This window comes from Scyliorhinus canicula, chromosome 4 (assembly GCF_902713615.1).
Source record: "Scyliorhinus canicula chromosome 4, sScyCan1.1, whole genome shotgun sequence".
Classification (NCBI taxonomy): domain Eukaryota; kingdom Metazoa; phylum Chordata; class Chondrichthyes; order Carcharhiniformes; family Scyliorhinidae; genus Scyliorhinus; species Scyliorhinus canicula.
In genome coordinates, this window is record NC_052149.1 from 77,657,784 (window position 1) to 77,672,340 (window position 14,557).

Consider the following 14,557-nt stretch of genomic DNA (forward strand, 5'->3'; position numbering starts at 1 on the left):
CAGATTTAGGCTGCGATTCAGCCACCGCATTGCACCCGGCTGAATCCCGCGAGAGCCACAAATTTGGCACCGCACCATGCGCTGGGCGGATCGTGAGTCACCTGAGCCATTAGGCTCATTTAAATACTAGCTCGGCACCTGGAACCTCGATCAGGCACCATTTACTACTGGTTTCCACAAACATGGAGCAGGCATGACAGCACCTCGGAGGGTCTTGCAGGCCTTTAGAGACCGTCAGTAACTCTAACAAATTTGAGACGCCAGAAATAGCACGAAAGGACATGGCTCCAAATCGACACCAAGAATTCCCGACATAGTGCTGAAGAAGGAGACCCAAAGGTTCACAAGCCCTGAGCAGGACCAGAACATGTGTGTGTGTGATGGGCAGGGCCCCCAGAGCACTGCTCGCAGCTATCCTCTACATCAGTAAAAAAAAAACACTAATTCGGGCCTTGGTCAAATGCAGTCTATGCCTTGAATTGTATCAGGCTGAGCTAAGTGCATGAAGAGATAGAGTTGACCCTATATGGAGCTCCCCATGGGGAGCTTCACTCCCCATTCTCAAGTTCCTGGCACAATTTCTCTTCCCATTAAAAAAAAAAATTCATCCAACAGGACCTAATGTGTCATTATCAGCAGACCATAGATCTCTGACACCCCTCCCTCATTAATGATCAAGTTCTTTTGGCTGCAAATGCAGGGGGGGTGGGGGGGGCAAAGTGAAGGAAGCAATCTCCTTGCATGCAAAGTTTCATACTTGGTAATATCGAAACTGGATAGCTCTCAAGGACTTGCCCCTCTCCAGCCACTCCTCAAAACTCAGGAACTTACCATCAACAAACAGATCCCCAAATCTCTCCAACCCCGCCTCCTTCCAAACCCCGAAGGATGAATCCAAAACTGCTGGCACAAAACGATGGTTCCCACAGATTGTAGCAAACATTGACATAGATATTTGGAGGATTTGAAGTGCCGTCTAAATTGTCCTCATAGTTTCAAGGTGGCCACCACCACTGGATTGGCAGTCCATTTCGTTGGGCAAAACGGAAGGGAGCCGTAACCAATGTCCTCAGGCTGGTACCTTTGCCATGAGACCATAAGTAATAGGAGCAGAATTAGGCCACTCGGTCCATTGTGTCTGCTCAGCCATTCATTCCTCTCCATTTGCCCTCACACGGACGTCATCCCTCTATGCCACTCCCACCCCTTTTCAATATTCGCCTCCCAATATTAATGTAACAGGTTGGGCAATGCAAAACTTTCTGATTGTCTATTCCTTTGTAAAAAAAATCCTAAGGATCCCCGAGGTCCCACCTGCCCAAATAAAAGACAAAGTCATTTTATTAACTCCTGTAAAAAAAAACTTTGCAGCAACCCTCCAGGAAAGGTCGACACCAGACCCACCCAAGATGGCCACCAGATCCCTCAACGCAAATCGACAAAGCAAACTCTCCAGTCACCATCAAAGAACTAAACCCCCTTCCCCCCACACCCTCCCCACCTGCACACCGAAACAACCAGGTAAATTGCATACAAAACTCCAAACACTCCCCTCTCCCTTATTGCACCTCAACCAGCATATTAATCTAACCCCTAAACTTAAATAAAATGAATACCACCTCATATATCATAGAATTTCATAGAATTTACAGTGCAGAAGGAGGCCATTCGGCCCATCGAGTCTGCACCGGCTCTTGGAAAGAGCACCCTACCCAAGGTCAACACCTCCACCCTATCCCCATAACCCAGTAACCCCACCCAACACTAAGGACAATTTATCATGGCCAATCCACCTAACCTGCACATCTTTGGACTGTGGGAGGAAACCGGAGCACCCGGAGGAAACCCACGCACACACGGGGAGGATGTGCAGACTCCGCATAGACAGTGACCCAAGCCGGAATCGAACCTGGGACCCTGGAGCTGTGAAGCAATTATGCTATCCACAATGCTACCGTGCTGCCCAAAAGCAGCATACACAGGGCAAGTAAACATCACCAAGTATTGGGTACAAAGCTCTTAAACTAGCATATGTAAAGTGAGCTGAAATGGCTTGGTGATCACAACACTGGGGGTGTGATGGATTCAGAATTCACCGATTTGGGTTCAAAGAGACAACTGAACCCAAAATGACCAAAGTCAGCAAGGGCCATTGTCCCCAAATGCCTCAGCACCAGGGACCTGGGTTCAATTCCAGCCTTTGAAAGGTTGGTGTAGAATCAATGGGTTGATTGTGGCCCATTTTCTGTCCTCCCCCCCCCCCCCCCCCCCCCCACGCCAGGTTTCAAGAAGAAACGGCTGTTTACAGACCCATCAGGTGTTTCTCAGCTGCCAACAGAAAATATTGGACAATCTCAGATCTGCTCCCTTTTCTCTCCAGATGCCTACAGTCTGGATAACTATACCAGCTGTCAATAGTTCATTAATTACTGACTTCTAACTCAAAACACCCTACCTGCAAATACTCATTGCTACACCAGAACGTTTTAAAATCAAGATGAACAACTCTATGTACAAGCCCCTACATCAAATTCACTGTACTGCTATAGCCCAGGAAGACAGAATAACCCTCAATATGGGCCACAGATAACCCCCATCTCCTCACTTCCATTAACTAACTAATTAATCTAGCTCTTGGACTTGCCCCCACACAGAGAGCCTTCAATAACCATAAAATTCTAAATACCGAACTAGCCCTTTCGCCCAAACCCGATTTATTAATTCTAAGTATCATAGAATCATAGAATTTACAGTGCAAAAGAAGGCCATTCAGCCCAGCGGATCTGCAAAGGCCCTTAGAAAGAGCACCCTACTTTTTAAAAAATAAACTTACAGTACCCAATTATATATTTTCTCCAATTAAGGGGCAATTTAGCGTGGCCAATTCATCTAACCTGCACATCTTTGGGTTGTGGGGGTGAAACCCACGCAGACATGGGGAGAATGTGCAAACTCCACACGGATAGTGACCAGGGCCGGGATTCGAACCCGGGTCCTCAGCGCCGCAGTCCCAGTGATTACCACTGCACCACATCCATTAACAAGAATGAACAGACAAATGGAAAAAAAGAACAGCCCCACCACCCCCACAAAACTTGAAATGGCCCTCCCTCCTTCTCCAAACCAGTTTCCTTCAATTCGGATACAATACAATTGTAATAATTATTACAATTATTTCAACCTCAGTCCGTTCCTTTAAATGAACGCCTCGGCATAGTTTGGAGTCTCAAAGTGATGAAGTTCATTCTCATAGGTCACCCAAAGACGTGCAGGGTAAATCATATCAAACCGAATTTTCTTGCGATACAGTGCTACCTTAGCCTTGTTAAAAGCTGTGCGCCTCCTGGCAACCAAACCGACATTTTGAAATATTCGCACCCGTGGCCTCCAGCTGCCTGGGGAAAGTGGGCAGCATAATCAAAGATACCTCCCACCCGGCTTACTCACTCTTCTAATTTCTTCCATCGGGCAAGAGATACAGAAGTCTGAGAACACCACGAACAGACTCAAAAACAGCTTCTTCCCTGCTGTTACCAGACTCCTAAATGACCCTCTTATAGACTGACCTCATTAACACTACACCCCTGTGTGCTTCACCCGATGCCAGTGCTTATGTATTGTGTACCTTATGCTGCCCTATTATGTACTTTCTTTTCTTTCCTTTTCTTTTCGTGTACTTAATGATCTGTTGAGCTGCTCGCAGAAAAATACTTTTCACTTTACCTCGCTACACGTAACAATAAACAAATGCAATCTAATCCATCTGCTGTTCCGGTGTTCTTTTGCTCATCTCAGGATTTTTTCCTTCCAGAGCAACTGCGCATGAGTTTCATTGGATTTGGGACCTCCAGCCCCTCCAACATTCCAACCCCCTTAAATTCTGTCTTCTCAACCGACTTTCGAGGTCGTCTATCCTAGCCTTCAGACCCTTATTATCGGTCACCATCTTCGCCATTTCCACTTCCAAGCACGCAATCTGGTCTCTCTGACTCAACAGGACAACTCCTACCTCCTGCAGCTCCACACCCTGCTGCTTCACTACCATGCCTACCTTGCCAGGGCCCTCGGATCGAAGCAATCACCGCCTTGATTGCCTTCTCATGACCCGCCAAAATGTCCCTGCACAACTTCTGTAACTCAGTCGTCAAAATCTCCACGGTTCGAGTGGTGGCCACTCCTTTTTAAACACTTGTAACACTTTACATTATCTTAAATTCATACTAGGTGCAAGACTTTAAGATATAAAGATATAACATGTGGTAAATCTTGATTAAAATGCCATTGTAGCCTTGCCATGATACAACTGTGCAATTTGTCTAACATATGTGACGAATGCAGGATTTTAGGTAAATTGGATTCTAAACATTTGGCAATTTAAAGGTTAAATGCCTAGGTTAGAGTGTGTTTGTCTGCAGTAGTCATGTTTTGAAAATAATCTTGTTTTGAAAAGAATCTTGTGTTGAAAAGAATCTTGTGTTGAAAAGAATCTTTTGTTGAAAAGAATCTTGTGTTGAAAAGAATCTTTTGTTGAAAAGAATCTTGTGTTGAAAAGAATCTTGATTTGCAAGACCAGAAAACTTAGGAGCCAGAGGTGAAATTGACCACCGTAGAAACCTGGGTTAATGCACTGTTGTTTGACCAGGGGGAGTCCCTGGAGCGATAATGTGTTTTCAGCCTGGGGAGTTAATGTGTTTTCAGCCTGGGGAGTTCATTTGTCTTCAGCTTGGGGAGATGATGTCATTTCTGGGTTGAGCCAAGTCATGCAGACATTTTGAGAAAGAGTTGAGTTATGATCTGGCTAACACTGAGTCCACAAGTAAGACCTTTTACTTTCACAATAGGATAGTTAAAAAAGATTAATAGTATTTAAAGCCATGCATACTTGTCAGAGGACAAGGACGGAAGCTGAAACAAAACATTGAAGCACCTATCCAGTAGGAGTTCTAAAGGAGAAATCAAGAATTAGTCTGTAACATTGGGATACAGAATGATTGAGGGCTGTATGTTTTGACTTTCTTGTTGTTTTATTGGGAATAGAGATAGTTAAGGGTATTGTATTTACTGTTTTAGTATTGTTTAAGGAGTAATTGTGAGCTATTTTGGGTGTGATGTTAAATAGTTTAATATTGTGTTAATAATAACGTTTTGTTTTAAAATACAAAATCCCTACTTCATGCAACATTCCTGGAGTGAAATATTCTTCCGCACAGTCTGACAAAATAAACTAAAATATTGTGGTTTCTGCCCAGTATCCTAGCCACTGTTGAGCTCTGATCTGGGATGGTAATAGACATTTCACCATCTGCAACAATTGAAAGGCTATAATTATTTTCAGGGGAGTTAAATATATTAAGAATATAAAGTTCATAATTGTATTTCTCGCACTGGACCTAGACATCGTTGTCGTGCAACTCAATTAAATGTACGCTGCTTCAAAATTTTACATTTCAGTTTGACGCTGAGGAGAATTGTAAAATCAGAGGAGAAATTGAGCACATTTCTTTCAATCAAAATAATTTCTGGAAATTAAAGCTTTACACTCTGCCCATGACCTCCAAACTCTAGCCTTTCACTGCTCTATTCATTAGACCACCAAGCTACATTTTACTGCATTTATTTTAATCTCTCTTTCTTATCCACTGCATTTCTAGTTGTCTCACCCTGAAACACCTGTTTACTGTTGTGTTCACCGGATGCTGAGGTCAAATGATTGATATTGAGGCTGGCTGGTCGATGTTCATCCATCTGTTCCTTCAGCTGTTTCCGTAGGCAGCCATTGGTGTGGATACTGTGCTCCAGCTGAATGCGAAGGCCTCTGATTTGTGTCAGGAAGTCACTGATGTCAAAGGCGCAGGATCCACCACCATGGTTCTGAACATTTCCTGAGTAAACTGAGAGGGGAGAAAAGTTACTTTGTAAAATTGTGATTTTCTTCATTTAAAAAAATTCATTCATAGGATATGGGCGTCACTGGCTAGGCCTGCATTTATTGCCCATCCTTAATTGTCCTTGCTCAGAGGGCATTTAAGAGTTAACCACATTGCTGTGGATCTGGAGTCACATGTAGGTCAGACCAGGAAAGGAAGGTCCTAATGTCCTAAAGGACATTAGCGAAACAGATGAGTTTTTACAACACTCAACAGTGGTTTATGGTTAGACTTTTAATTCCATATTTTTCTTATTGAAATTAAATTCTACCATCTGCCATGCTAGGATTCAAACCTAGGTTCGTAGAGCATTACCTTGGGTCTCTAGGTTACTAGTCCAGTGATATTACCATTGTACCACCATCTCCCCCATTTCACGATTATTTCACTACATCTGCCAATGGTTTTTCAGAGTAGTTGACTTGAAGGAATAACAGAGCCTTCTATGCTGGTGAGATGGAGCAGTTCCTACCTTGGAAAGGTTTCCTTTTCCCATACAGCCTCTCGTACACTTGAATTTCAGACTGGAGAGAATTAAGTAGCTGGTGGCTTTCATTTAGCTGCTGTTGGAGCATGGTGACCTCCTGTAACAGCCTGGGCAGATGAATAAAGCAGACATGTCAGAAAAAGGAGAATAGATGATGGATCTATAAATTGCTCATGTCTTATTTTCAGAAAAAGTGTGAATGTTTCTCATAAATAGGGTTATGATTTTGTTCACAACACACACACACACTCACAACTTTGACCTTCTTATTGCTTACAAAGCTCAATCATTTTCAGTGGGATCGTCAATGAATGCCATTCCCAAAACATGAACTAGAATCCCTACAGTGCAGAAGGAAGCCATTCGGCCCATCGAGTCTGCACCAACCCTTTGAATGAGCACTCTACCCATTTGCACCCCACCCCCGTCCACCCTGCCCTATCCCCATAATCCAGAACCTGGACATTAAGGGGCAATTTAGCATGGCTAATCCACCTAACCTGCAAAACTTTGGACTGTGGGAGGAAACCGGAGCATCCGGAGGAAACCCACGCAGACACAGGGAGAACGTACAAGCTCCACAGAAACCGAGGCCGGGATTGAACCCGGGTCCCTGGCATTGTGAGGTAGCAGTGCTAACCACTACACCACTGTGCCGCCCAACTTGTCAATATTGGGGGTGGATTGGAGGGGAGAATTAGGGTCACTGCCCTCTCAGCTGGTTTAATTATGCGGATGGAATGCTACCATTCTCCTTCATAAAGTACCAGCATGTGGTTCAGAACAAATTAAGAACATCACTGCATTGCTTTCTCACCGCAGCTGGCTTGAAAAGGCCCTAACCATGTGCAACACAGGTTAGAGGCAAGTAAAGCTCCCTCTACTCTCCAACAATAAACCTCAGTTGCACTTCAGAAAAATCTTCCTCCACACACCACCTCTTATCTTCACTCCAATTTATTTACCAAATCGGTGCAATTTCTGTACTGTGGACTCACATTCATTAAGAATTGGATGGAGTCTATCTAAATGCATTTCAATTAGCACCGTTATAGTTTGCAGGAAGAGACTTCATAAGTCCATTAGTCAGTAGAGAATTCAAACCTGTACAAGGAAGGACAGTCTTCTAACTAAAACATTCAATTCCCTTAGAAATAGCACATCTCAAATCAGACAATGCATAGAACATACTCTGTTGGTTATGACACAACCAGCAATTAATTATTAAAGAACTCGCGCACTGGAGGAATTGCATCGGTGGGTTCAAGCTCCATGTCATGCAACCACTCAGCAAGCAGAATGGACATCACTGGCCTAGGCATAAATTAGAAAATTGGAAAATCGGTCTCAATACCTATTACTTTTGTTTTGGCTGCATTGCTGTTCTTCTCTCAGCTGTAATGCTTCCTCCTGTCTGTCCCTGACTTCAGCCTGTAAGCTGTTGTTCTCTTCCCTCCACCGCTCCAGTTCTGTCTCCAGGAGTTTATACCTAGTCCTGGTTGTTAACAGGCTCTCTCTCAGTTGCTCCATTTCTTTGGACTGTTCTATGGAGTTAAAATAAAATAATTTCAAACAAATGTTACATACCCTTAGTTGAAAATGTTAAAATAACTGTATTGTTTGTGAAGATTTTATATCAAGTCGTAAATTTTACTTTTAACACAAAACAAAATGACTTGCAATGATTGAATAACATAGAATAACATTCCAAAATGCTTCGCTGAGAAACTACAAGGAAAATGTACTCCAATCCAAAAGAGGAAGGACTAGGAAGTTTAACTAAAAATGTGATCAAAGAGGTAGGTTTTATGGAGAATCTTAAATACACTGCAGACATGATGGGCCAAATGGCCTTTGGCAGCGTAACAATTTTGTGATTCTGTAGTCATTCTGTAGTATAGAGAGGTGAAGGGGGCAAGATACGCAATGGCATCCTATCACAGTGAACTCTACCAGCTAGAAGGACAAGGGCAGCAGGTGCATGGAACACAGCTACCCACTAATTCCCCTTCAAGAAAAACACCATCATGACTTGGAACTATATCGCCATTCTTTCACTGTTGTTTGGTCAAATTCCTCGAACTCCCTTCCTAACAGCACTATATGGTGTATCTGCACCATGGGGCCTGCATCCATTTAAGAAGAGGCTCACCACCACCTTCTCATGGACAAGTAGGGTTGAGCAACTAATGTCAGCTTTGCCAGCAATGCTGACATTCCATGAATATAAAAAGTATCAATTTTGCCCAAATTACACACACTGTTCATTTAATGATTCGCATGATCCATAGCAAATAGTGATGCTGCACTGTAAATTCTATGTTCTCTGTTCAATGCTGGTTAGCATTCAGTGACATTTTAAGCAGTTGATTAAGAAGTCCTTCAGCCTGGGCTCTGCTACATGCACCAAGATCCAAGTTTGTGACACAAGCTCCCAAATGGAGGTACACAGTAGCTGACACAATCCAAAAGTTGGACTTTTCTCAGGAACCAGCTGATCTGTGGCACTGCTGCTTCTGAAGGAACAGATAAACAACACTTCTTGAGGCAGTTTTCTGCAAATCTGGCAGAAGTAGAATGACCTCGCTTACATTCCAGCAGTGCCACTGAAGTCAGGGAATCACCAGCAACATCACACAGTGGCGTGCAGAGGGGGGGGGCCGACAGTGCGTTGGCCCCGGGCATCCATTGGATGGGGGCATTCAATCAAGCCCCGGGCATCACCAGACCTCTGCACGCCACTGACCGTATCTAAAACAAAACGCCCAAGTTTGCTGCGCGCGATCACAAGATTAAAAGACAAATGAAATGACCGAATCCAATAAATCATTGCAAATGGGATCACCCTTCAAAAAGAATGCACTAAATCATTTCCAAAATGACCATTTTGGAGCGGTGTTGCCAGTTTGTCGCTGGGGAAACAATCCCGAGCCCAAATATGGCAAGAAGTGGCCTTGATGTGCAGTTTCATTGCCCCGACTGAATCAATATGCAGATTACCCAGAGACAGAGCCCAATGACATTTATATAATTGCTCACCCTTCTTGCCTGCCACGTCAGACTGCTGCTATATATTTCACCCTCGCGCATCTTCAAAGCCCTCAGTGTGTGAGCGAGCAGAGAGGGCTCTGCTGCTGCAAAGAGATCTGGATGTCACCAAGACAATCAGCTGGAAAAAAAGAAACTTTTACCCCGTGGGGAGGAGGAGGAAGAGGGGGAGGGGGGAACAGACGGCATCCTTCAAAGATATTTCAGTGGGGGACTGTCTGCATCAGCCCCCTATCCCCCAGCTGTTGCTGTTTTATCCATCCTTCCGATCCTCCAGACTTGGGAATATGCTGCTGGCTCTGGGACTGCGCGGCGCATTGCCTCTGAGGCTGGAGTCTTTCCTCCGGGAGCAGCAGCAAGTCCCCGCTCACATCAGGCCAGAATTTGCGGAGTCCCAGGCTCTGAGCGGAACCGGTAGAATGTTCCTCTTGGACAGTCCCAGGTAGACCTTCCAGATCCCAGCGGCTTGTTCACACTTGTCAACTCGGCTCAGCAACACCCACCCACACCCCCAGCACAAGGGACAACTTCAGAGGAAGCCTATCTGGCCGAGTGCGTGGGCAGGAGGAGTCTGAGCTGGTGGACTGGGATAGAGATAGGGGGACTCTGGATGCAGTCTGCTCGCTGGCCAAATGCTCTGGGCAGTCTCCGACCTGATTATGGACATTAACGGCAGCTACATAAGCAATATCCGTTGGCACACCAGAGAGGGAGCGCTGCAGGAACTGCACACCCCTATGATGAGACCTGGCTCTGTGGACAGCCAACTCCTTCACATTGTCCACTACCCCACCGCGGCCAGCTCGCTGCAACACAACAGCACCGACTGCGGGGAGCAGATCCTGCCCTATGGCGACACCGAGAAAGTGATCATCGGGGCCATCCTCTCCATGATCACCTTGCTCACCGTCTCCGGCAACTGCCTGGTCATGATCTCGGTGTGTTTCCTCAAGAAGCTGCGGCAGCCCTCCAACTACCTGATCGTGTCTCTCGCCCTGGCTGACCTGTCCGTGGCTCTGGCCGTCATGCCCTTTGATTTATATTAAAATCGAATAAAGCATTTATTTCATGTTTCATCTGTGTTTATATATTCAAAATGTTTTCCTTTCTCATAATATTTCTCAGTATATTAGGCCTTATACTTGAGTCTTTGGGGCATACAATCAAGATTTGCCCCGGGCATCACCAGACCTCTGCACGTCACTGACAGCACACCAATGTGAACGAGCCATTAAATTCAGCAGGACTTGAGAATAATAAGCATCAGTACAACAGAAAATGTTGGTATCCTGAAGAAGCAGGTTAATAAGAAAACGACTAACATTAATCACGATCAACATCCTAGGAACTACTGTTGACCAGAAACTGAACTCGACTAGTCATAAATACCATGGCTACAAAAGCTGGTCAGAGGCTGCGAATCCTGTGGTGAGTAACTTATCTACTGACTCTCCAAAGCCTGTTCAATATGTACAAGGTTTGATTTGATTTATTATTGTCACACGTATTAGTATACAGTGAAAAGTATTGTTTCTTGCATGCTGTACAAATAATACATATCGTACATAAGGAAGGAAGGAGAGACTGCAGAATATAATGTTACAGTTATATCGAGGTGTAGAGAAAAGATCAACTTAATACGAGGTAGGTCCATTCAAAAGTCTGATGGCAGTAGGGAAGAAGCTGTTTTTGAGTCGGTTGGTGCGTGACCTCAAACTTTTGTATCTTTATCCTGACGGAAGGAGGTGGAAGAGAGCATGTCCGGGGTGCGTGGGGTCCTTAATTATGCTGGCAGCGGGACCAATCCTTCGACCAACATTCTCTCCCACGACCGACAAACAGTGGCAATAATGTGTACCATCTACAAGATGCACTGCAGGAACTCAAGGTTCTCTAAGCAGCACCTTCCTAACCCACAACCGCAACCATCTAGAAAGACAAGGGCAGAAGACACATGGGAACACCAGCACCTGGAAGTTCCCCGATAAGCCACTCACCATCCTGACTTGGAAATATATCGCTGTTCCTTCACTGTCACTGGCTCATAATCTTGGAATTCCATCCGTAACAGCACTGTGGGTTTGCCTACACCACAGGGACTACAGCGGTTCAAGATGCCCTGCCATCTTCGCAAGGGCAATTAGGGATGGGGTATAAATTAGGTCATGCGACCTTTTGGTTACTTACAAGGCCTAATCCAGCCATGCCTAATTCTCTACTTCTTTGACACCAAATCTGTCCTTCAGCGAATTGTTAAACTGGAAATTTTATCATCTCCCTTTTGACTATGAAACCAAATCCAAGTAGATGTCCAAGTAGTCTTAACTGAGTGACAAGGTAGGTGGAGAAACTTGCTTTCCAACTCTGGGCGGGATTCTCCGACCCCCCGCCGGGTCGGAGAATCGCCGGGCGCCTGTCGGCGGGCCCTCCCCAGCGTTTCTCCGGCCCGCGATGGGCCGAAGTCCCGCTGCTGTCATGCCAGTCCCGCTGGTGGGAATCAAACCACCTACCTTACCGGCGTGAGCAGGCGGCGTGAGCAGGCTCCTGGGTCCTGGGGAGGGGGGGGGGGGGGGGCGGGCACGGGACAATCTAGCCCCGGGGTGTGCCCCCACAGTGGCTTGGTCCGCGATCAGGGCCCACCAATCGGCGGGCGGGCCTATGCCGTGGGGGCACTCTTTTCCTTCTGCGTTTGCCATAGTCTTCACGATGTCTCCCACATAGTCTCCCTTGCGCATGCACGGGGATGGCGTCAGCAGCCGCTGACACTCCGGCGCATGCGCGGACTTCCGCCAGCCGGCGAAGTCCCTTCGGCCCCGGTTGGCGTGGCGCCAAAGGCCTTTCCTGTCGGCCGGCGGGGCGCCAACCACTCCGGCGCGGGCCTAGCCCCTCAAGGTTAGGGCTTGGCCCATAAAGTTGGGGAGAAATCCGCACCTTTGGGGCGGCCCGACGCTGGAGTGGTTTACGGCACTCCATCCCGCCGGGACCCCCCGCCCCGCCGGGTAGGGGAGAATCCCGGCCTTTATAGCTCATCATTTTTACCTTTCGTTTTGTAACAATGGAGGTAAAATGTCAGCAACCAAAAACTGGATTGTCCATGTAAAAGTGAAGAAGACAAGTTTATGGTTACACCTTTTAAAATTTGCTCTGAAAAGCACAGCTTTTGCTTTAAAAGAGTTCCATGGAAGAATGGAAGGATTGGCCAGAACTGGTGAAAGAGTTAATTCAAAAGTAGAGGATGAAAATATGGGCCGTATCATTCCTCCAAACAGCAGGCAGAGTACACTGCCCAAAACGTTGAGGCCGACCAGTTCTTCCAAGGAACTCTTTTAAGAAAATAATTGCTCTTTTCAGAGCAACATTTTACATGGCGTAACAATAAATTTGTCCTCTTCAATATTACTGCTCTCATCATGAACCTTCAAACAACCTTTAATGAAGGATTGTCCATTTTTCTCACCAATTAATGGTTCGCCAAACAAATAGTGAGAACAAGTCCCTTTGAAACGCAGAGTCTTTGAGAGTGCAACTTCAGTATGGATTGCTAATTACTGAGAAAAGCAGGGACTCTTCATTTTCCTTTAAAAGAGAAACGTTATCCCTCAGTCAGTGTCTCACCCCTGGGTACTTGTGTGAGCTGGGTCTGAAGAGTCAGGATCTCATCCCTCATCATTCTGTTCTCCTCTGACAGCTGAGTCATTGTTTCCAATCCCTGAATGTAGATGTTAGTTGGAGCAACAGCTACAAGAAAATAAGAGGGACCAAATCAGATACCAAATTGCCAGGAGTGAAAACTCCTCATTAAGGATTCCAGTCCATAAGCATCTGACAAAGTATTGAGTGAGTGGCTACCTGTCAAACCTGCAGACATGGGAATGATATGTCAGTTTGAAAATGTATTTATGAAGAATGTAAAAGTTACAAATATACAAGTATGTTGTGTATATTTGGTTCCACCAGTCTCAGAAGGAATTGGGGTGGTGGAGTGGGTAAAATGCGACTTCGTGCAGCAGAATTTTGGATGAACTGCAGCTAACGAAGGATGGATGTCGAGCCAGAAGAACACTGAAGTAATCTTATGAGGCTGCCAGAGCTGAGTGTGCGGACGCTGGGTGGTGGTTGGGGGCGGGCCCGGGGGGAGGGGGGGGGGGGGGGGGGTTAGAGGAGGAGACCCTACTTTGATGAGTGCCTGGCCCCAAAAGGCTGCATTTTACCAGTGGAATCCATTTAATTGGCAGCTTAGCAGTGCCACCACTTGTTGCAATCATTGCTCCAGTTGCACCTGGAGGAAGAGGACATAGATGTGCGCCTTCATGGTAAAACAAGTGGGGGTTTCACATTCCAGGGCCACTCAGGCAGCCAGAGATGGTTTCTGAGAAGCGGCAGTGCCATTCCTGCAGGAGAGGTCATTGCAGCCAGCAGCCCATCTGAGCACCTGGAAATGCCCAAAAAGGAGGCCACTCCATCCCAAAGCACACTGGGAGGTGTCTAGGGTTTAATATACTGCTCTGCTGAACCTCCCATCTCAGTTGCATTGCTGTGGAAATTTGATAGGTAGAGGCTAGGTGTTGTTCTTCAAAACGGAAGGCTGAATTGCAAGGAGAGTCATCCTCAGGTCAAGCATCTGTATGATCTATTTGGCTGGTGACGAGGAGCCCTAGTAGTGCAGCGGGACAACATGATGTATCCAACCTCTGAAGCTATATGGTACAATTTTTTTTATAACATTATATTGTAGGTTAGTTTATCATCAAAATCACAACCAGTTAAACTAGAATATAAAGTATATGAATTCTGATAGCATCTTACCATTTTCTTTGGTTGCAGCAGCCAGGCGCACTTCGAGCTGCTCCCGGAGTCGGTTGTTCGTGTGGATGGATTCTTCTAGGCGTTGCCGCATGGTGCGAATCTCCCGAAAATGCTCCTCCAGCAACTCTGCACCTACACACAAAAGAGATAAAACTTAGCTGTAGTTAATATAATAATATGGAACATCAGTTCTCTGAGTTCCCCCAGAAAAGCCAGCTCAGGAAAGTATTTGTTGAAGGCCAATCAAAAGTAACTTATGCCAGTTTATGCAGAGGATGGTCAATAAAAT

General features: G+C 45.7%; 1 protein-coding gene across 15 annotated transcripts in view; it reads right to left on the reverse strand.

The window, feature by feature from the left end:
* The window catches only part of LOC119964697 (phosphodiesterase 4D interacting protein), a 695,800-nt gene that overhangs the window by 23,617 nt on the left and 657,626 nt on the right, over positions 1-14,557 (reverse strand). For 12 of the 15 annotated variants that reach the window (XM_038794557.1, XM_038794548.1, XM_038794556.1 and 9 more), the window contains 5 exons: positions 14,269-14,400; positions 13,078-13,200; positions 7,769-7,958; positions 6,400-6,521; positions 5,661-5,891 (listed from right to left, as the gene is read on the reverse strand). In XM_038794557.1, the coding sequence (XP_038650485.1) occupies positions 5,661-5,891; positions 6,400-6,521; positions 7,769-7,958; positions 13,078-13,200; positions 14,269-14,400 (798 nt within the window). The remainder of the gene's footprint in view (positions 1-5,660; positions 5,892-6,399; positions 6,522-7,768; positions 7,959-13,077; positions 13,201-14,268; positions 14,401-14,557) is intronic. The other 3 variants (XM_038794550.1, XM_038794553.1, XM_038794558.1) reach the window with 1 other exon arrangement.